Raw genomic sequence first — 20,753 nt, 5'->3', positions numbered from 1 at the left:
GCTGACTCATTTGGATCCTTTTCTCACACATACACACACACACACACACACACACACTCTGGCTCTGGATAAGGTGACTGGAGGTGAATGGAGTGGAGGAGGGCGCTACAATTCTACCTGAAATGACAGCTGATGGGAGCAGAGACGAGAACAGATTTAAATTTGGCGGCAGCAACATGAATGAGTGAAGGAGATGTGCAAAGTTTGACTGGCTAACCGGGAGAGGGAACACCTATAGTCAGCTGATTGGGCCAAAATATACCTGGACAGGTCTGATTCTTGCAATAGGTGTAAAAGTTCACCCACTGATTATGTACACATGTTCCTGCCATGCCCTCAATTATCAGAGTTTTGGCTATGTTCGAGACAATTAGTAATGTAATGGGTAAAACAGTAGAACTTGACCCCCTCGCTGCCCTCTTTGGAATCTCCTCTGCGCCAAGTATGCCCAAGACTGCACAACAAATCCTTTCTTTTACCACCTGACTGAGTATGAGACTCATTCTCCTTAAATGGACACACTCCTCCCCCTGTTCTCCTGATAGATGGATTCATGAGATACTGCAATGCACCAGGCCCGAGAGGATCAGATTCTCTTTTAGGGGATCCCTTAAGGCGTTCTACAGAAATTTGGCAACTGTTTTTGATATATATTGACTCATTAACTCTCAGTAAAGTATCTTGGATTTTGATTTTGTAATCCAGTCCAGAAAAACGTCAGTGACCCTCACTCATTATTGAACCACAACGCTGCAACAGGGCTGTAAACATTTAGTCTGTCTGTTTGTTTAGGGTCCTGCAGTCGACTCAGTGGTTAGATTGAAGAGGTTTAAACTGATTATGTTCAGCTGATACTCCAGTAGTGCTAACCCTAGACTGACCTTTGGAGTTTAAAGAACGGCTTCGCTAAAGCAACACATTTGCTGTAATTCCAGTTTGTTCTAGACATAATTGGGCACTTGACACTGAAAAAAGGAACCTGTTCCTGTTCAAATCTGCACACATCTTGATGCTAAGCTCCCAGCTTCTTTTAGCAATGACTGCTGATTTCTTCTATTCTTGTTCAGTTGTTGCTCAGAACGAGTTGTTGTCTCTTTCAGTTGTCAGTCTGGTTGAACCATTTTACAGCATTTTGTTCTGCGTGTACAAAACAAACCCTTGATACAAAATAATATCTATTTGTAAAGAAGACTTTTTACAATCTTAAAGAATGAAAGACAGTTCAGAAATCTAGAGTAGCCATCTGACTGGACCCAAACTAGCTTTGTAGCAGGAGATTCCTATCTTTTAAACAGTAGCTTATGTACTGTATATATGTTGCTTCTCTGACTGTTACTGTAAATCCCCAATTGTGTTTAAGAGTCATGAGTTTAGGTTAGAAATAAATCACCTTTGCACCACTAAAGGTTTCGTCAAAGTGTCTCTCTGTGAGTCATTTTTCATCTGAACTGCACTCCCCTATCCATCATTGCAGCTCAGGAAAACATGAGGTAGCATTCTGCACATGAAAATTATATATGTTTTGTCTCAGTGACACAAAGATCAGAAACACTAACATTTTATCTTCCTTCTTTTTGTCCAGACTACAGCTATCCCGAAGTGAAGAGCTTAACCCACACCCTTGGTTACAGCTCCAGATCCATGATAAACACACCCACCCGCGTCATGGCTGTGAGTATCGCCTGCCAGTACTGCATTACACCATAACACATGCAAGAAGACATTTCAAAGAGCTGTCCAGTACAGATCAGAGCAAAGATACTGTGGGTTTGGGATAGGTTTAGTGTAGCTAAGGTCAAAGACTGGAAACACAACAACTTAAAACTTAAAACTAGAACATTTAAAGTTTCCTGTAGGTTAGTTGATATTACTGCAAGGATTGGTGGTTTGTTCTTGTATTTTATACTGTGTGAACTGAGCAGGCCCTATGACTCTATCGTGGAATTTGACAATAAAAATGGAATCAGCTGTAAAAGCGGGATGTTATGGAATGTGCCAAAATGTGGATATAATTTATAAAAATTCAGCTTTTACCTACCATTATAAGCGTTTTTTCACAGCAGCTAAGCCAAATGAACAGAAAAAAAACTATGCTTCTATGTTTCGGTGTCATTTAGAGGCGTCTGTCCTCTGCTCTTTGTGTTGATATCATGGAATCTTAAGAAATTAAAAATTGATTTCATAGGGCCATACATAAAAAGGTGGCTTTGCAAATTCTTCATTTGAAATCTTACAAAAACGCACGTACAATAATTGGTATATAATGAATTAGCGCCCAAGGAATTAGTGTCCCTACCAGTAAGGTTCGGGTAAAGAATCATGGTTGGGCATCGTCACTCTATGTACTTAACGTAAAGTTATGTAGGTCAGGTTTAGGAAAGTAAAGTTACATAAGTTATGTGAATTAGGATAAGAAAAGTAATGTTACGTAGGTTAGGTTTAGATAAAGAAGAAGAGAAACATCTTTCGGCATCATAATGTTACATATTCAATATACCTTATAATATAATATAATGATAATGATAATGTACCTTGAAATAACTCAAAGTTCAGTTATTTCAAGGTACATAGAAATAACTCAAAGTTCAGTTGCTTGCACACAGGACACAAACACAAGTATCCCAGGGAAAAGTCCTGCATTTGTTTGACCCAGCTACCACCCCAACATACCTCCATACGTGGATTTTTGCTCTTTGTACTACTTTGTTCTTTACCCCCATCAGTGCGTTCATCACGTGATCGCAGCCGATGACATGGGTTATATACAAATTCTGGCACATTAGTTTTCATTTCAAACAGCCTGTGCCCTGTGAGGATTCACTGTTGTCTCCCAGCCAGAAACTTATCAGTTTGACTGTTGGTCTTCTATGTGGAGTTTACTCTTGTGGTACAAAGATAAAGTACACATGCAATTTGGTTTGAAGGTTGTACTCACTAAGTTATTCACCAAGATCTGCTCCTGAGCCTGAATTTTAGAAATACCAGGGTCATGAGCTGAAGTGCTTCCAATACCTCTCGATAATTAATTTCAGTTTGTAGCATTGGGTGTTGAAAAATTTTAAGTATTGAATTCTTGGCGAAGTTTCTTAGATGTTTCTCATTAGGTATATTTAAATCATGTTAAGACACACCTCAGGGTTTTTTATGCCCAGGGTTTATTTGTTACATGTAGTGAACTGTTTAAATCACAAATATCCGGCTTTGCATAAGTTTTAAATTTATGAATCGTATCTACATTGATTGATCGGCTCCCAGTCTGTCTGTGAGCAGCAGATTCCTCTCAGTAGCTACAGTGGGCTGGGAGATAAAGTCAATGAATCAATAATTAAAACCACTGCTGATTTCTACCTGTGTTGCTGACATGAAAAATGTTTTGGTTCTGTAAATATCTGCTGTCAGTCAGCCTGGTGAAGGCAGGTCAGAGTCGATGTGGGTGAAAACTAATCACATTGTGTGATAAAATACAGGGGTGCCCACAACAAAACAAAGAGTAGAGTGTCAAGTGACACTTTTTTCAGTCATAAATAAATCATCTCTGTTGACCGACACTAATCAAGTGTCGAGCGCTCTACCATGAATCAGACCTAATGCACTGAGCAGTTCCATATATGAAAAAAAGGGGCCAAATATTTCTGTATGACTCAAAGTAAAGTGTCGTACAGTATCAATATTGATACGCAGCCCAGTCCCTGCATAGATTTGTTTTGTTGTGTATGTTGTTGCCCTAACACGACCTCAGTGTCCTTGGTGTTAGCTACAGCCCAGATATGTGAGCAGCTACATCGCTAATGCTTAAAGAACAAGAGCAATCAGACTATCAGACACACCCAGGGTAGCTAAAATGAGTTGGAACAGAAAATAAAGTCAAAAGGTAAAATGTCACCCAACCTGTTGTAAATGTCACCCAACAGTTTACAGACAGACTGGATTCAACTTTGACCTACTGGGCTGCATTGTGAGTGCCGATTTCCTGAAGGTTTCCTGTGCAATGAGGGATTATCAGCAACTTCTCTCTTTCAGTTTTACCTTCAGATAAAGTGGTTTTGATAATCTGGATAGACTGATGGCTTGTTTACAACACGTCTGAGTCACATTTCATGTCTTTTGCTCCCATTTATACAAATTTCCGTTTGTTCCAAGATGTCAAAACTCAGACAAAACTTTAAAAAATAAAACCAAAGTTTAACTAACTTTAACTGTAGCAATGTAAAATGTAACTTTTTCCTGTAAGCAGAGTACAGCAGCATTCATCACTATTCATTCTTAACTGGAGACCTGTGAGTCAAGCACACTGGACAGCACTGAGCCAGTGTTGTGTATGAATCACGTTTCCTCTGAGGTCTAATTGTCTACCACTGCTGACCGAGTTCAGAACAATGCAAAGACGGGAAAAAAAATATAAACAGGACGTTTGTCTGCTGCTTTTATCTGGCCCGTCTAACAATGCAGAGGCTGCAGGGAGCTTCCTGTAGCGTACAGTAGCCAGCCTTTAATGAAGGAGAGGTGAAAAGCAGTGGAACCTTTTTGCTGTCCGGTACAGTTTCCCAAGTCCTAAGCACTGTCCCTGTCCCTGTTTTGTTTCCCTGCCTGTACAGTAAGCTCTTCTCTATAATTATTTCTTGCACTGGTGAGGAAGTTATATTGAGATTTGCCTTTTCAGATCATAAATTCAGAAAAGGTATTTGTGTCTGCTAACCTTTTATTTCTCCCCACACCACCCACCCTGCAGGTGCCCACAGCGCCTCTCCGCTCCTCTGGTTTCTCCTCTCGCTCTGCAGTGGAAACCAGTTCCAAGGTGAGCCAAAGAGGAGCCAGCGTAGCCCACAGCAGCTTCCAGTCCTCACAGACACACAGGAGAAGCAGACGCTCCAAGTCACTGTGCCAAACAGACCAGGAGGCACTTCCTCTCACTGTGTTGGTTCCTCCAGAGACCACTACCTGCCCGATCCCTGTGCCGGCCCCCGGCACCCTAAGGCGCAGCCTCAGTGGGACGCTGGCCCAGGATAGACGCTTCTGGCAGGAGGAGGAGCTGCCGTATCAGTACACCTACAAAGGCCCCTCCCACCGCACCATCAGCCGCATCGCCAACCGACAGCAGCACTACCAGCAGCAGAGTACTGGCTTCGGCCAGGAGGGCTGGGTGGGGACTACCAGAGGGGTCCCCATGGCAGGGGACGGCTGGGGGACACAGTGGCAGCAGCATGTGTCCAGAGGCAACCATGTCATGGGGACAGGGCAGTATCAAGCCTCCCTCCAGCGGGCGGCCTCGCTTCGCAGTTTGAGGAGTGTCGGGAAAGGAGTGGATGTGTTGGACGGAGCATCGATACACAGCAACGACCCACTGGAAAAGTGAGACGTGTTATCCATTCATTTATCTTTATTTGTTGATTTTACTTATTATTTATTTGTGTGTGTGTGTGTGTGTGTGTGTGTGTGTGTGTGTGTAGTATACAGAGTCTGGACATGGCCACAGCTGTCAGATATCTCTCTGAGTCAGACACTGCCTTGCAAGTTCTTGGAGCTGCATACATCCAACACCAGTGTTACCATAGCAACGATGCCAAGAACCAGGTAACGTGTAACCTTGTTCTGTTTGGTCGCATTTCTCTTATTTGCTATATGTGCTTCTTTATCTATTTAATTGTCCATTATTCTTTTCATTTAGTCTGTCATGTGTTCATCACCAGCACCTCTCCTCCATATGTGTGTATTTACCATGTATGGTGTTCCTCCCTCTTCCTCAGGTCCGTGCTCTGCATGGCGTTCCAGCTCTCGTTCAGCTTTTCTCCAGTGACAACTTAGACGTGCAGCGTTACGCCACTGGCGCCACACGGAACCTCATCTACGAGAACGCTGACAACAAGGTGGCGCTCATAGATGCCGGTGGAGTGATGCATCTCGTCAGCATCCTGAGCAAACCTGACGAGGAGCTTCGAAAGACCATCACAGGTAGTCATGGTCTTTGCTTTCAGGCTGGTTTGTCCCCTGCTTTTGTCCAAGCACTGATATTTACCTGTTGTTTAGTCACATAATCCAGGTGTTGTTACTGTCATATCTTTATTATTTATATATTACTGATGAATTACTCAGTTATTCAGACAACAGAGTAAAAACCTGTTTGTCGTGGCTGCAGGTGTCCTGTGGAATCTGTCCTCCAGAGACAACCTGAAGGAGAAACTGTCTAAAGAAGCTTTACCAGAGCTGACAGAGAAGGTGCTGGTTCCTCTGTGCAGCAACTTCCCACTGAGCCCATCTGAGAGAGACATCTTCTACAACACTAGCGGCTGCCTCAGGTGACTCCACAGAACAGGCAGCTCAACACATTACCCTGCACCTCTGTTAAACACAGATTTTATTTATTTATTTAACCTTTATTTAACTAAAAAAACCTCGTGTGTCCTGGCCGAGACTGGCAGCAACATAAGTTACAGACAGACAACATAGAACAAAAATACAGAATAAAAATGTATAGCTCTAAAACAAGCAGTAAGATTTTTACAAAGAAAAGCCAGAAAGTATCTTAATATATACTAGAAGTCAACCATAAAAACACAAATAAGGGCAGCTACACATGCTTACAAAGGGCAGCTATGACACACTGTGACATTGGCATATAGAAGATTGTGTACAAAAATCCTGCAACAGTGCTTTGAAACGGCAGAGAAGAGCCAAGAGTGCAACTTCAAGTCCTTCTGCAGAAGATCCCACACATAAGAATAATGTTTCACATATATAATTAATGTTCTGTGGGTCAGACACTGTCATCATTCACACAGTACAGCTGACGCTGATGGGAAAGTCAATAGTTGTGCAGGTATCGGACAACTCAAAAGTTTTTATGTGATGACGCTAGATAAAAGGTCAAAGGTTTGACTGACTGAAGTTATTTCAGTTCATCCTGAGGGGGCGTGAACATTTGTTCCAAATTTCATGGCTGTCCATCCAAAGTTGTGGAGAGATTTTACTCCAAACCAGAAACGTCAACCAGCTAGTGGCACAAGAGTTTAAGTCGAGAGAGCGCCAAAGTCATTAGGATTCATCTGCTATATTTCATGATAAGCCATCCAGTAGCTGTTGAGACATTTCAGTCTGCACTAAAGGCATGAACCAACCGACTGAGCAATCAGCTGGCACTGCCATGGCTTGAGACCTGCTGCTGGCACAGATTAAAGATTAACAATCATACTCCCAAACCAAATCTCTGTGATGCGGGACACCTACTAGTCAGTGTGAAGTGGTGGACTGATCATTCTTTTGGATGCTTTTTGGTGCCAGGGTATGTGTCTGTTATTCAGAGACCTCATCCGCATTAATATATTTTAGATAACACTAAGCTAAGCATTCTATACTCCAACACAGCACACTGTTCCCTCTCACTTGTGGTTTCAGCTACATCTCATTTCAGGAGATTTCAGGATGAGACTTCTGTTTGAGTGAGACTTAGACACATTAAGAAATAGATAAGATCATGTGAAAGATAAAGAGACTTCAGACACTTACAATAACAATCTGAGCCCCTTAGCGACAAAAACGCCACTTTCAATGACCGTACAGTGACGTGCACAGTTGCCCCATCTGGTTACATTGCAGGCTTTGTGCTGCTGCCAGCTGCAGCCCTCTCTCTCAACACTGGACCAGCTTCAATAAATGTGGTTCACATCAGTAACCCAGACACAAAAACGTTGAAAAATATGGTCCAGGTTGAAAAAGGCCCAAGTTACCTTTTAAGAATAAGGGCAGCACTTTGTTGCGTCTATTGGAAACAAAACACCAGCGTGATTTAATGAACCAGTCCTTAATCCATTAAAGCATATCACTCACAGGTACATTTACATGGATGATCTTTTTATGCTGACTTTACAGAATGCTGCTTTCACGCACACGTAGCATAAATTTCAAGTGCTGCTGTTATCTCAACTTAGATTAGATTGGATTTGATCACATAAGAGATCGTATAAACCTAAGACTTCATTCCCATGGCATGGAACTGAAGTTACCTTCAGGTTGCACCTTATAAAGCAGTGTCTGAGTCTCTGAGGAATGTCCTGACAGAGATAAAAGAACATGTGAGCTCCAAAAATACCTGATTTTTCCATAGTGGTGATGGTGCTACTGAAGGGGCTTAAGAGAGCTTCATAAATTTTGTGCGTTCTAATAATCTAGCGTGGATTTAAATATCTCTATCTGTGTGTGAAGGAACCTGAGTTCAGTGAACGAGAGGACGAGACAGAAGATGAGAGACATGCGAGGCCTGGTGGACTCTTTGGTGTCCTACATTCAACAAGAGGACAGGGCAGATGACAAGGTGAGTCTGACCTGCACTGTAATCACCTGTGACATTTTTATACACTCTAAATAACAACGTCTGATCTGAAAATCACTGTGGTCATAATGGCTACAGCGCATCACACTGGCAGGTCCTTTGAACATCAGTAGCTACGAACACTAACCACCAAAATAAAGACAGAAAAATTAAAGACTTGACTGCATCTTATGTATTCAAGTTTAAGGTAGAGGCCTGTGTTTCTCTACATTTTTCTGTCAACAAATCCCATAACCCAAGACCAAAACCACTGCTGTGTTGTGAGATCCCGATCCAAGTCCTAAAATATTGACAACCTGATGAGTCCAAGCAGATAGTAACCTAAATGTTTAATAAATATATCTGACCCATTAAAAATGACAGCTGTAGCTACTAAATGTGTCACACTGTATTTTTCAAGTGTTTCAGAGAAGGAGAGGAAATGTTGCTAACAGTTTAGCCTGCTAACTGGAGTCAGAGGTTCACAGTTGTGGCTTTAAGTTCATGTTTATGCAGCTAACGTTGTCTAGACTCTCGAATCACAGTGTGTCTCCGCCTCACTCCCCACCGCTACAGACCACCTCACCAGAAGGAGAGCGGGCAGCAGCTTACAAGACTGACCCACGGTCAGCAGCCACAGCAGCCCAGACCCAGCCAGTGCTGCAGGCACAACGTGATTTATCCATGTAGGACATGTTCAGCGCAAACCAGCTCTGGGGTTTGAGCCGCTACGCAAGCTGCTGCCTGCACTCCTCAAGGGAAGCAGTCCACAGTGGTGGGGAGCGAGGCGGAGGGACTGAGGGGTGGCTAGTTTGCTAATCTTTTCTCATTTGTGGTCTAATAAACAGAGAGAGAGAGAGCAGGGCTGGTCCAGCCATGGGGTCCAGATTTGTCCGTAGTCATTAGTTCAAGGTCCACACAATTTAATATATTCTGCGTCAGACTTACATTTGGCCATGTCGTCGAGCTAGTTTGCTGTCTCTGTCAAGTAGCTGTCTGTTAGTCACTCACTCTACAGCAGGAAAAGTCAAACCTCAAAATAAAAACTCTTGTCAAGTAAAATGTTTTTTACAAACTTGACACGTTTGCAAGTCACTTGAGGTCAGGGTTGGAAATGAACTTTTTTGTCCACCTGCCACTGTGGCTAGTGGATTCTAAAGTCTACCAGCCACTCATCAGATTATCATTATTTTTTAGGTTAATGAGTGAAGTAAATTTAGCAGCCACTTGCATATGTTATCAAGATTTGGCCGGTAGCTGGTGCTGATTTGCGATCCTGCTTGATGTCCATTCAGAATGGACCGGTGACCCACCAATTGGGAACCACTGCTATAGTGATCATTGAAAGCAACACGACTGTGTTGGTGGGATTGAGTCAGAATAAACTAGTTTGTATGTTCATGGTAATGAAGGAACATGTCACTCAGTGCAAAAGTGTGGCTAATAGATGTGTTTAAAGGCACAGAGAAAGACGATATATCAGACTTTAACCACTTGGGTTTGGGTCATTTCACTCTTTGTCGTAACTGAAAAACAGAATATCACCACCAGTATTCTTTAAACGTGCTACACGTGGGTTGTTTCTTCAGCTCGCAGCTCCACTTGGAATGCGTACAGCTAAGGAATGTTAGCTTGTTGCTCAATTCTTTATCTGTCAATGCTTCATACTTTCTGTGGCTCATTACGAGGTCCAGGGACCTGCATGACTTGTTACAGACCGTTCTGCTTACATTCTTCTTCGCTCGTTGTGGTTTGGCACGTTTCACCAAGCGTTGACTTTGGTTAGGAGCGGAGACCAAAATTACTTTGCAGACATGTTGATAAATCTTTAACCAGCTGGCAGATGATTGATAAACACACTGCTTCCATTAGACGTCAACCTGAATCCTTCCTGCATCTGACTTGACGAATATTCCACAGGGGATGTCCTCGGTACAAGGAGATTAAATCCAGATCCTGACGTCCCCAATGTGTTGCTTACTGCCATGTTTAATATTAAAAAGTCCTCATAATGCTGTGTTGGTTCAAAGTTGACAAACCTATAGTGACAGCAGGAAGATGTGTCTACGCCTCAGTGACCTGTTACACATTAGAGGACATCAGATTTCATATGATCAGAGCTTACAGGTTTATTCTACCAGCTGACATGTGTCAGCATCTACTCAGGTTACTTAGTTGTCCACCACAGCCCTCCTCTTGTCAAACCCTCATTCATCTCCTCTCTGTCTGTGTTCAGGGTTTGGAGAATTCATTGTGTGTGATGAGGAATCTGTCCTACCAGCTGTACACGGAGCTTCCTCCCTCAGTCCGACTCCGTCTGGAGGGCCAAACGAGAGCCTCTGCCTCCAAGGAAAGTGATGCCATCGGCTGTTTTACTCTGTATAACAAGAAAAACAATGAGGTAAAAGTCACACTTGCAGAATTACACACCGGAAACACGACTCCAAGCTAATGCTAATGTTGCTCTGTGTCTGCAAGTGTGTCAGAGACAACAGTTAACTAACATGTTCTGTATACTATAAGGACTCTTATATATGAATAGCATACTGACATACTAACTATAATAAGCTTGTTTATACCTGGTTTGAACATGAATGTCAGGTGATCTGATCACAAGTGGACAGCTCTAAATACAGGTGTGAAAGACCACCAAGACGCATTGTGATCCGATTGCTTAGACCACAGTCAGAGGTGGTCTGCTGGGCCACGTATGGCCATATTCTTTGAGCAGTGTGACGGCTAATGTGTCCATGGCCTCCACCTAGTCACCTGATGTCCTTACCTGACCATATAAGAAAACTTTTGCTGGTACAGTTACACAGATGCAGAGCTGAAGCACTATCTCTGGAGAAACTCTACTCGATGTGATTGGTCAGTTAGGGCCTACATCATGTTTTTCCTCAGCAGAAAAGCGGTGGCAGGGCGCCATGGAGCCCATCATCCCAGCTCTTCAGAAAAAAGCACTCCCAGCGCTTTGTGTTTTTTATTGATGCGCTGCACATGGGTTTTGTTTCTTTGACAGCAATATCTTGACATCACCGTTAGCTTGGTTGCTCGCACAATGCTACATTAACAAAGGGTTGACTACACAGTTATCAACAAGCTACAACGCACACGGTGATGAAAGCACAACACTCGCCAGCAACATCCAATATCTGCTGGTCGATCTGCTCCCACAGACGGGCTCTTCTGTCTTTGTTGTGACAGTAGTCTCGCCAAAGGATTTTTGAAAATGCTCAGAGTGGCCGAACAAAAAAGGGGCAATGCTCTGAAAAAAGACGTAGGGCACGGCTCTTTTTCTCGAGGTGGCTACATACGTTCTCTACTCATTGGATACAGTTTAAAAAAGTTGCAGGTGCTGAGAAAGAACACTGTGTGGACACAGGCCCTTAAAAGTCTGCCAGGTTAGCACGAGCTATCAGCAGCAGCAGCAGCTGTTAAAAGGTCCCAACAAATTCACTTTCATTAGTCTTTCATTAAATAACCATTGCGTAATGATAACAGTGTGATGCTAGTCTTCTAGTGGCACTTGTCTCATGATGAACAGAGAGAGAGAGAGAGGCACAGAGGGGCTGTCAAAAGATTTTACTCATTTTAAATAGTAAAGGCTGTATGTTCAATTCAATTTTATTTATAAAACCCAATATCATAAATCACAATTTGCCTCAGAGGGCTTCACAGCACACAACATCCCTCTGTCTTTGGACCCTCACATAATAGCACCGAATAGCATGATAAACCTGTTGCCAGTTAAAAACAACAACACATTTGGTCTTTGCAAACAGAAATGATTCACACGTCTCTTTGCGTGTAGAGCGGCTATGTGAGGTCAGGTTACAAGTCGTCACCTGAGATGCATTCTGAGGTCAGATGTGAACAGACAGTCTGAGAGCTGTCCACGTGTGATCAGATCACCCAAGACGCATGATATTACCACGTGTAGACAGGCTCAAATACTAGTATGTATGGTTAGGCGATGTATAGTTCTTCAAGTAGGCTGGTTGTCCTTTTCCTTAAAAAGACAAATATACTGCTTCAATTTGAATGAGTACATTGATTGGGTCCTCCAATTTTTTTCAATTATTTTCGCGAGGGGAGGTAGCGGGCCAGCAGCTGCATCTGGATGGCCTTGCCCTCCCGCCACCTTTCGAGGATGCCGCTGTCTTTATGTATCTGTTTATTTTTATTTATGCGTATCCACATTCTAGATCCAAAGTTTATATAATCAGAAACATGTTGGATATTGTGTCAGCCTGCGAGCTCGTCTGCGGCAGCCACACCCGTCACGTCCCTCTGTGAGGCATAAAGCTGTCACGCTCTCATTCACTTGGTGCTCTGTCACTGCTATTCCTGCCGCTTAGCAAAAAGCTGTGTGCCAGTGTTTTTCATCTGAATACTCTTTGGGCAACAAAATCTGCTCGTATATTTTAATGAAGACGTTAGTTGTCAATAGTAGAGATTAAAAACATTCAGAGAAAATGCAGCTCTACTGTTTTCTGCTGATTTACTTCTTATTCTCTTCTGGAGACTTACAGGCACCTCAGCACTATTTTTTATCCCGCTCTGCGGTGCAGGCTCAGTAACATACTCATTGTTAACATATCAGGGGACCATCTGATTTTGCCACCGGGGAGCTGCCTGCATTGTATACAGGTTGCATGTATCCAGGTCATATAACTGCCCGTCTGGTATAAATGATGCAGCCAGATCAACTTCGGACCACATTATTCATGCATCTTACCTCACAGGTGCGCCATCATTATCAGATCCATTATCATGATGCATTCAGCATTACATCGTCATGTTACTGAGTCATTTTTGTACAAGTGATTTTAAAGGTATCTCCGTTATGGAGCTTCAAAAAGTCAGGCGCTGACATCAAGCAGGTATCTCAGTAATGGCCAGATAATAAGTGGCCCAGCAGATAGAAACTCTAGAAGTGGCCTCAGGTCCACGGGGAGGATCAGCTTCCAATACAACACACACAACCAGCAGATCACATTACTCATTTCAATAGGGAGCAGTAGAGGCTCATGGAGAGTAAACCTCAGGCCCACTGTTACATGTATGTTCTCATAGTCACCCCAGAGTGAGGAGAAAACGACCTCTTTAACTATATATAACCTGTTTTTTTCCATGTGAGATATCCTCGCTCAGAGCAGATCATTATCCAGGTTACATGGAGGGTGAACAGGGAGGATTTTTATCCTGCTTAGTGAAGCCTGAGGATACTGGTCTGTCCGTCTGTGTGTTCATCTAGCTAACACTTCAGTCAGGAGATAGATATCTTGACAGCTCCTGGCTGGACTGCTGTGAAACTTGGTATGAATATTCAGCGTCTCCAAAGAACGAAACCTTATTGTTCTGGTTGGAGTTTTTCCCTCGATCTGTCTTTGGTCCATGACAAAACATCTTTAAAGCCAATGGCCGCACTGACTGTATGTTAAACCCCTCCTCTGAGCAGTAATCATAGCTTAGCAACAGTAAGTGGCACTGCAACCATGTCAAGCTTTGTATTTCCCCCATGCAGTAAAGCAGTGTGAATGGGGCTGTGCTAAGAGTGATAACCTACTCTGCATTTAAAGAGTTTGGAGGGCGGTGTCTTTTTAAGCCTTTCTTCAACCAATAACACAAGAGCAAAAGTGAGAGCAGTGGATTAAACAGTGTGTTTGTGTGTTTATCTGCTAATGGCCGAAGTCAAAAGCAAGGTTTATGAAACAGTTCACTCCAAAATGAAAAGTTCATATTACTCTTATTACTTGTAGAGCTGTTTATCAGTCTAGATTGTTTTGGTGTGAGTTGCAGAGTGTTAGAAATATCGATCGTAGAGATAACTAGATGGCACTCAGTTTGTGGTGCTCAGAGCAGCAAAAAAGACGTTTGAAAAACTCAACATTAATGTCTCTTTTCAGAAATCACAACCCGGTTACTCAAGATAATCCACAGACTTTGTTGTGAGCAGTTTCATGTAGGAACTATTTTCTTTGTACCAAACTACACCCACCAACTGTAAAGCCCCTGACACACAAGGCCGACGGTCGGCCATCAGCCAAAGTCGGGCCGTCGGTGAGCGTCTGTCTCCCTAGTTTTTGCAGTGTGTCCCGCACTGTCGGCACTTTGGCGTCGGCGGCTTTTTGACTGACTGAGCATGTTGAATCGGCGGTGGAGCTTGTCGGTGAGAGAGATCACTTCGATTGGCTGTTCAGGTTTTACTTCCTCGCCCCTGTAGCGAGTGAATCTGCCTGTAGTGAAACCGGTGCTTCCTCCTCAGGCTCCACTTCACTTAGCAGCCTGACAGATCCGCTGCTTCTTCCCACTTTAACCTGAATAACAAACCGGGGCTAGCTGGGAGGCTAGCAGAGTGTTAGCCACAGCATGACCGGAAGCACAGCCAGTTAGCCCCGGCTCTCCGTTTGGATCCAACTGGAGCACCGAGCCCCGGTTTGTTATTCAGGTTAAAGTGGGAAGAAGCAGCGGGTTTATCGGGCAGCTGAGTGAAGTGGAGCCTGCGGAGGAAACACCGGGACCGTCTGGATGTAATAGTCCGTGGAGGTGCTGCGGTGCTCGGCTGCACAGATAGGAAACCCCTCAGCTGACAGGATGTACCACTCTCTCACTCCGCTACTTTGTTTATCTCATGCATTCCTCTGACTTCCGTTTTCCCTTTTTGCGTTATTTCCTCACACGCAGGCGCAGAACATACGTGCCACTTGGCCGTCGGATGTAGTCCGTGTAGTGTGTTCAAATGCAACTGACACAGGGCGACATGAGGCGACGTAGATGACACAACAGTTGGATTTCATCGCCACTAGTTCTTTGATGTTGGTTTGGTGTGTCAGCCCCTTAACACTGTAGGAAGGAAGTGTGTGTCCACGGCTAGCTCACCCAGCACCACTGCCCTGGCTAATGTTAAAGCACAGCTGAGGCGTTTACATCTCTTCATGAGCCTCTCGTCCATGAGTAGATGCACACTTCCTTCTGTGCAGTGATACAGTTGGCAGGTGTAGTTCAGTAGAGAGAAAATAGTTCCCATATGAAACTGCTCACAACAAGGTCTGTGGATTATCTTGAGTAACTGGGTCATGATTTCTGGAAAGTGACATTGCTCTTGATTCAATGTATTTTTTGGCTCTTTGAGCACCACAAGCTGAGTGCCATCTAGTTCCATTGTATCAGAGAGAAAGCCAACACTCTGCTGCTCACACCAAAACAGTTTAGACTGATAAATAGCACATCAGGTTAAGACCAAAAATATGTATTTTGGGGTGAACTGTCCCTTCAAAGCTAACCTCAGCCTTTTGTCCAAATATGTAAGCTACGTCGTGTTAGAATGACATAAGTATATTTTGCCTGATCTTATAATACCAGGACTAAGTAGCTGTACACTGCAATACAAGTACAAAGCTGAACGTGAGCAACAGCTGATGAGGAGGCTGACTAGTTTCTGCCAGGGACATGTAGATTTAGCATCAAACCTTCAAGCACAATATCATGTATGTAGCCATCAAGTGCATATTTAAGACCCCGACTGACTCAGTTGAAACATTAAATAAGTCAGACAGTTGTTCCAGCCAACTAATGGAGCTAACATTAGCTTAGTTAGTTAGCTACAACGGATAAAAGCTGAAACATGAGAATAAATTGTATCAGAAAACTGATGTGAGTAAAATATAATAAAAAATCTCACAGTTGTGTAGCTACTGTACAATAAATGGAAGTGTTCTTTCTCTGTCTTTCTTCTCTTCCACGACAGCGCAACCAGACTCTGTCCATACTGTCGGAGGTGTCACGACAACCTAAGGGTGCTGAGTGGCTGTGGCACCCTCATGTGGTGGGGCTGTACAAGCTTGTTCTGCAGAACAGTGACTGCAGCTCCACCAGCCGCGAGGCTGCCATCGGAGCCCTGCAAAATATCACTGCAGGAGACGCCAGAGTAAGATCTCATAAGTTATAGGAATATGAAATGTGCATGTATATTCCAAAATTAACTGATTTTTTTGTTGCTTTGGAGTTTGATTCTTCAGCAGTTATACCAACAATAGCACACAATTGAACAGAACTCAGTGCATGTTCATGTTTCTCTGCCCCTCTCATCAGTGGTCGTCAGTGATGAGTAATGTGGTGATCGAGCAGGAGAGGATGCTGCCCACCCTGCTGGATCTGTTGGACACCAACAATGACATGGAGCTGAGGCCTCTGACTGGCCTGCTGAGGAATCTGGCCAGACACGCCACCAACAAAGACCACATCGGTGAGATGCAAACTATGGAAACTGTGTGTGTGTGTGTGTGTGTGTGTGTGTGTGTGTGTGACACTAACAATAGCTCATAATTACACTTAAGTTCCAGCAGCTACAGAGGCAGTTTATCAGTTAGGAGGCTGACGTTGCTTAGTCCTACAAGCACTCCATAGATTCCTTGGTGACTTCATATGTAACTCTGTGTCGTGATATGAGTATGGTGCACTGGGCTGAGGCGGTAAAAGAACAAAACACTCCAGTGTGTTTCCATGTATAATGTTGAACCAACCGTAAACGATAAATACCGCCTGGAGACAATCAGTACTAAGTTAGCAAGGCTAATTAGCTTCCACTTTCCTAGTCAAATACAAAGTTAACAGTATAGTTGACCCTTCGCTAAGTCCTGTCCTTGGACGCAGACTGGCCAATCATAACGTAGCATACGGCCATCTCAGAACAGGGTCCAACAACAACACAGCTGTGCTCCATTGACTCTAATGCAGTCGTTTCAGATTTCCTTCATTTGCAGGCTGGTTTTGTGGATTTGGAGCTAAATGTTGTGCCTGGGGCACGTCATGTATTAATGATACTTGTTACCTGCAGAGGTTGGAAAAAGATATACCTTTCTTCCCTGTTCCAAAACCAAAATCAAACCCTGAAAAGTGTAGGGTTAGCTAGCTAGCTACTGAAGATATAGCCTACTGAATGTATACACATGCTGCTTTTGCTTTTTAATGATTAGAATAGTGAAACAAAGACCGACCCTGCTGTACAGGAACCAGTGAAGGGAAACAGTTAGTTCCAGTGTGGGCTTCATGCTTACTCCGACAGCTCACAAAAGGGCGAGACTTAGTTAAAGGTCAGTTAGCTTCCTCTTTTCTAGTCGAATACAAAGTTAAAAGTTAATTGGTCTTCCCAAATGCTGAGTGTTATAAAGGAACAGAGGGCTGTGTTGGATATCTAACACTATGTTGATCGTTTTGTCCTTTTATGAAAGATTGCTGTATGAATGTGCTTTGAAACACCAAATCGACAGAGGCTGATCTTGCAAAGGTCAGAGCAGTGGCAGACTCACACTGTCAGATAGGCAAGGGCAAAAAAATAAGAAGGTAACAGCTGCAGAAAGTTTTCTAGCATATAGGGTAGCGCATATGGTATTACATCTGGTTTTCTCCATTTGAAGGGCACCCTGGAGGAAACTTTATGTTTTATCTACCGAAGCGTCCAGAGGGCACTCTTGCATTATTTACAAACAGTCTTAAAAGAGAGCCAACCTCTCTCTTTGTCCCTGCAGCTAAGAACATGGTGAATGTTCTGGTGTCCAAGCTGCCCAGTGACGGCCATCAGAAAACTCCATCTAGTGAAGTGGTGGTCAACATCTGTGGAGCCCTCAATCACCTGGTCACCTGCAGCTCCTTGGCAGCCCGTGACATCTCATACTTCAACGGCCTGCAGAAACTGATGGGCATCAAGACATCCCATGATAGCAGGTAGGACTGCCTTCTGTCACCCTCGTTTATCAGTGTCGCACAGTGAGAAAACAGAGCTGCTGCTTCAGAATGCAGGGGGAGTAGAAGTTATTAACTCACCAGTAATTTTTTATCCAATGCAACACTAACAGTTCATATCATGCTGCTTGTAATTGGTTAATACTTTTTAGCTCCTACATTCTTTCACTTTGCAAACTGTGACCTCTGTTTGGTGTTAATGACTTAAGTGTTCTGGAACTGTTACTGCGCTCCCCTCTGACAAAAAATAACCTCTGACAAATATGCAGGTCATTTTAGAGTGTTTATCACTGGACTTCTCCCCTCTGTTTATGCTGTGGTATTTCCTCCTTGTTAGTTCTTTTCGTTTGTTTTTGTCTCTAACCATCAGTCACTGTGTCTTGCTTTAGTTCCGGGAGTCTGAAAGCTGCCAGAGCGGCCTCGACTGTCCTCTGCAACATGTTCCAGTACAACAAACTGCACAAAGACTACAAACTGGTGAGACTCACAGATGCTGATGCCAAAAAACTTTGTACAAAATCCTCCAAATATTGTGTACACAGCTGCAAATGTCACAAAGCACATGACAGCAACAAGTACTTGAAATCTAGGTTCAGGGCACAAGACAAAGAAAATTATCGGGGCTGCAACTGTCTTATTTTTCTTTATTGAATCATGATTTTTTTTTAAATTCATTGTTAAGTCTATAAAATGCTTTCCATAAACTCCCAGATCCTAAAATGATGTCCTTAGATTACTTGTTTTGTGAGTCCAGAACCCAAAGATACTTTATTTTTAGTGATATAAAAAAAAAGCGCAGTTTCGTCACTATACTCGAATAACCTTGAAAGATATTCAATACCACTTTTGATACCCAGGGAAAAACTGATGTTGGAGGGCATACAGTTTTACATTTTCATTACATGATAAATACAAAAAGGTTATAACATAACAACAACTTTTCTTTTCTTGAGAACAGCAGAATGACCGCAGCTGACGTTACTATAAAGAGAGAGCGAAAAAGCTGGTATCTGTGTGTTGATGCTGCGGAAAATGAGCATTGAAACTGTTTCAAATATTCGGAATTGATATGAATCTAGAATTCGGAAGAGGCAGATACTGTCTTACAATCTTTCATACATTCAAATTAAAAAGAAAAAATGTCATACACATAAAAAACAGCACAATTGAATAAACTGATAAAAACTGGTAGAACTGGGCTTTTGCACAAGTCTTACTCTCACTGTCCTTTTTCCTCTCTTTTGGTCTCCACCAGCTCTTGAGAAATATCTGGCTCTTTAAATGCTCCGCTTTGTTTACCAGCTAGCTAGGTGGTAACTTTGTCTGGCACACACAACAACCATCGGGGGATGTTTTTACTAGCGTTGAAGTGGTGGAAGTGGAGCTGTGTGGATAAATGAAAAATGAAAACAATGAGCAGTTTATTACGGATAGTAACACGTTGCTTTACATTATAATTGTAATAATATTACCTGAATCCTGTTGGTAACGCATTATATTACTTTGTTACTGCTAAAAGTAATACATTACTGTACTGCTTTACTTTCTTATACCCCCAGCACTGGTCCTAGGCAGTGGGGATCAGCCTGTCTATGTTTGGCTGTACTATCTAATAAAAAAAAGGCAAAAAGCCCTCAAACAAACAAAGAATAAAAACATAGAAAATGAAAGGGATAAACTGAAATCACAGCTCCTTATTACCAACAGCATTAAAGGCTGTAAGCAGAGGGCTGACAAGCTTTAACTTGACAATACAAACTGAGATGTCAGCTGGTATCTGGAGATAAGGCTCCGTGCCACAGAGCACCTGCAGGTCCACGGGACGTCACAATGCCGTAGATTTTTGTGCACTGGAACTAAGTGTTTTATCTCTTGCTGACAGAGGAGAAGCCACAGGAATGAAGCATAGCAGAGTTTGCTTGGAAGAGCTCAAATGCTCCAGTTTGTTTAAACTGCAACAGCTGAAGAGTTTCTGTTGGGCGGCAGCAGCGGGGGGGTGTTATTCCTCTCAGTGCTTCTGGATCCTCGCACCAGTGATTTGACCGTGGTCTTCTCTTTTACAATGTTTTGAGAGAAGGACCACATTTTTAAGCACATCCATCATAAGAAAGAGGGATTACAGTAAATCAAAGGCCTTTGGCTTCGGTCCTGAGTGTTGGAGGAAACCAGGACATCACTAACTGTAGAGATCATTGTCAGTGATCTCTACAGGACTGTTTCTGACCTGTGAGCTGACAGCCTCCCCTCTGAGTGGTTCTGGGTAAACTCAAGAGGCTCAGAAACTAGATCACAAAAGTCTTCATTAAAATAGTTGATCCTCAGCGTTGTAAGACTCAGGACATTTACTTCAGCCAATACGCCCCCAGTTAGTCCTGTTTACTCCTGTTTACTCTCTGGTCCGTGACACGGTGCCCTTCTGCTGGGCTGGACAGTATGGGAAAACATTTTATCAAGACTGTTTTGTCACATCAGTTGCTATTAATATGCAGCATGTTGTAAATTGAAGCACATAGTAGTGTTACAGCAGGGGTCTGTGGCTCACACCCTGTCCCAGGGGATCAGTCTGTTTTCTAGTATTTGAGAGTGTAAACATTTTAATACTGCATGCTTATCTCTTCTTTCTCCTGAAAAGATTTTTTCACATAGATATCATTGTGAAAGAGACATCTGTAAATCAGTGGATTAAGTCTAGAACCAGGGTTTC

General features: G+C 43.1%; 1 protein-coding gene across 1 annotated transcript in view; it reads left to right on the top strand.

Moving 5' to 3' along the window:
* The window catches only part of LOC125900908 (plakophilin-3-like), a 48,098-nt gene that overhangs the window by 16,643 nt on the left and 10,702 nt on the right, over positions 1 to 20,753 (top strand). The window contains exons 2-12 of the mRNA XM_049596187.1: positions 1,583 to 1,671; positions 4,730 to 5,349; positions 5,448 to 5,571; positions 5,745 to 5,949; positions 6,134 to 6,293; positions 8,197 to 8,305; positions 10,539 to 10,703; positions 16,056 to 16,235; positions 16,400 to 16,553; positions 17,836 to 18,031; positions 18,439 to 18,526. Of these exons, the coding sequence (XP_049452144.1) occupies positions 1,583 to 1,671; positions 4,730 to 5,349; positions 5,448 to 5,571; positions 5,745 to 5,949; positions 6,134 to 6,293; positions 8,197 to 8,305; positions 10,539 to 10,703; positions 16,056 to 16,235; positions 16,400 to 16,553; positions 17,836 to 18,031; positions 18,439 to 18,526 (2,090 nt within the window). The remainder of the gene's footprint in view (positions 1 to 1,582; positions 1,672 to 4,729; positions 5,350 to 5,447; positions 5,572 to 5,744; positions 5,950 to 6,133; positions 6,294 to 8,196; positions 8,306 to 10,538; positions 10,704 to 16,055; positions 16,236 to 16,399; positions 16,554 to 17,835; positions 18,032 to 18,438; positions 18,527 to 20,753) is intronic.

The sequence above is a fragment of the Epinephelus fuscoguttatus genome, linkage group LG2 (assembly GCF_011397635.1).
Source record: "Epinephelus fuscoguttatus linkage group LG2, E.fuscoguttatus.final_Chr_v1".
Taxonomy (NCBI): domain Eukaryota; kingdom Metazoa; phylum Chordata; class Actinopteri; order Perciformes; family Serranidae; genus Epinephelus; species Epinephelus fuscoguttatus.
The sequence above is the reverse complement of the archived record's forward strand: the minus strand, read 5'-3'. Positions and strand labels throughout refer to the sequence as shown.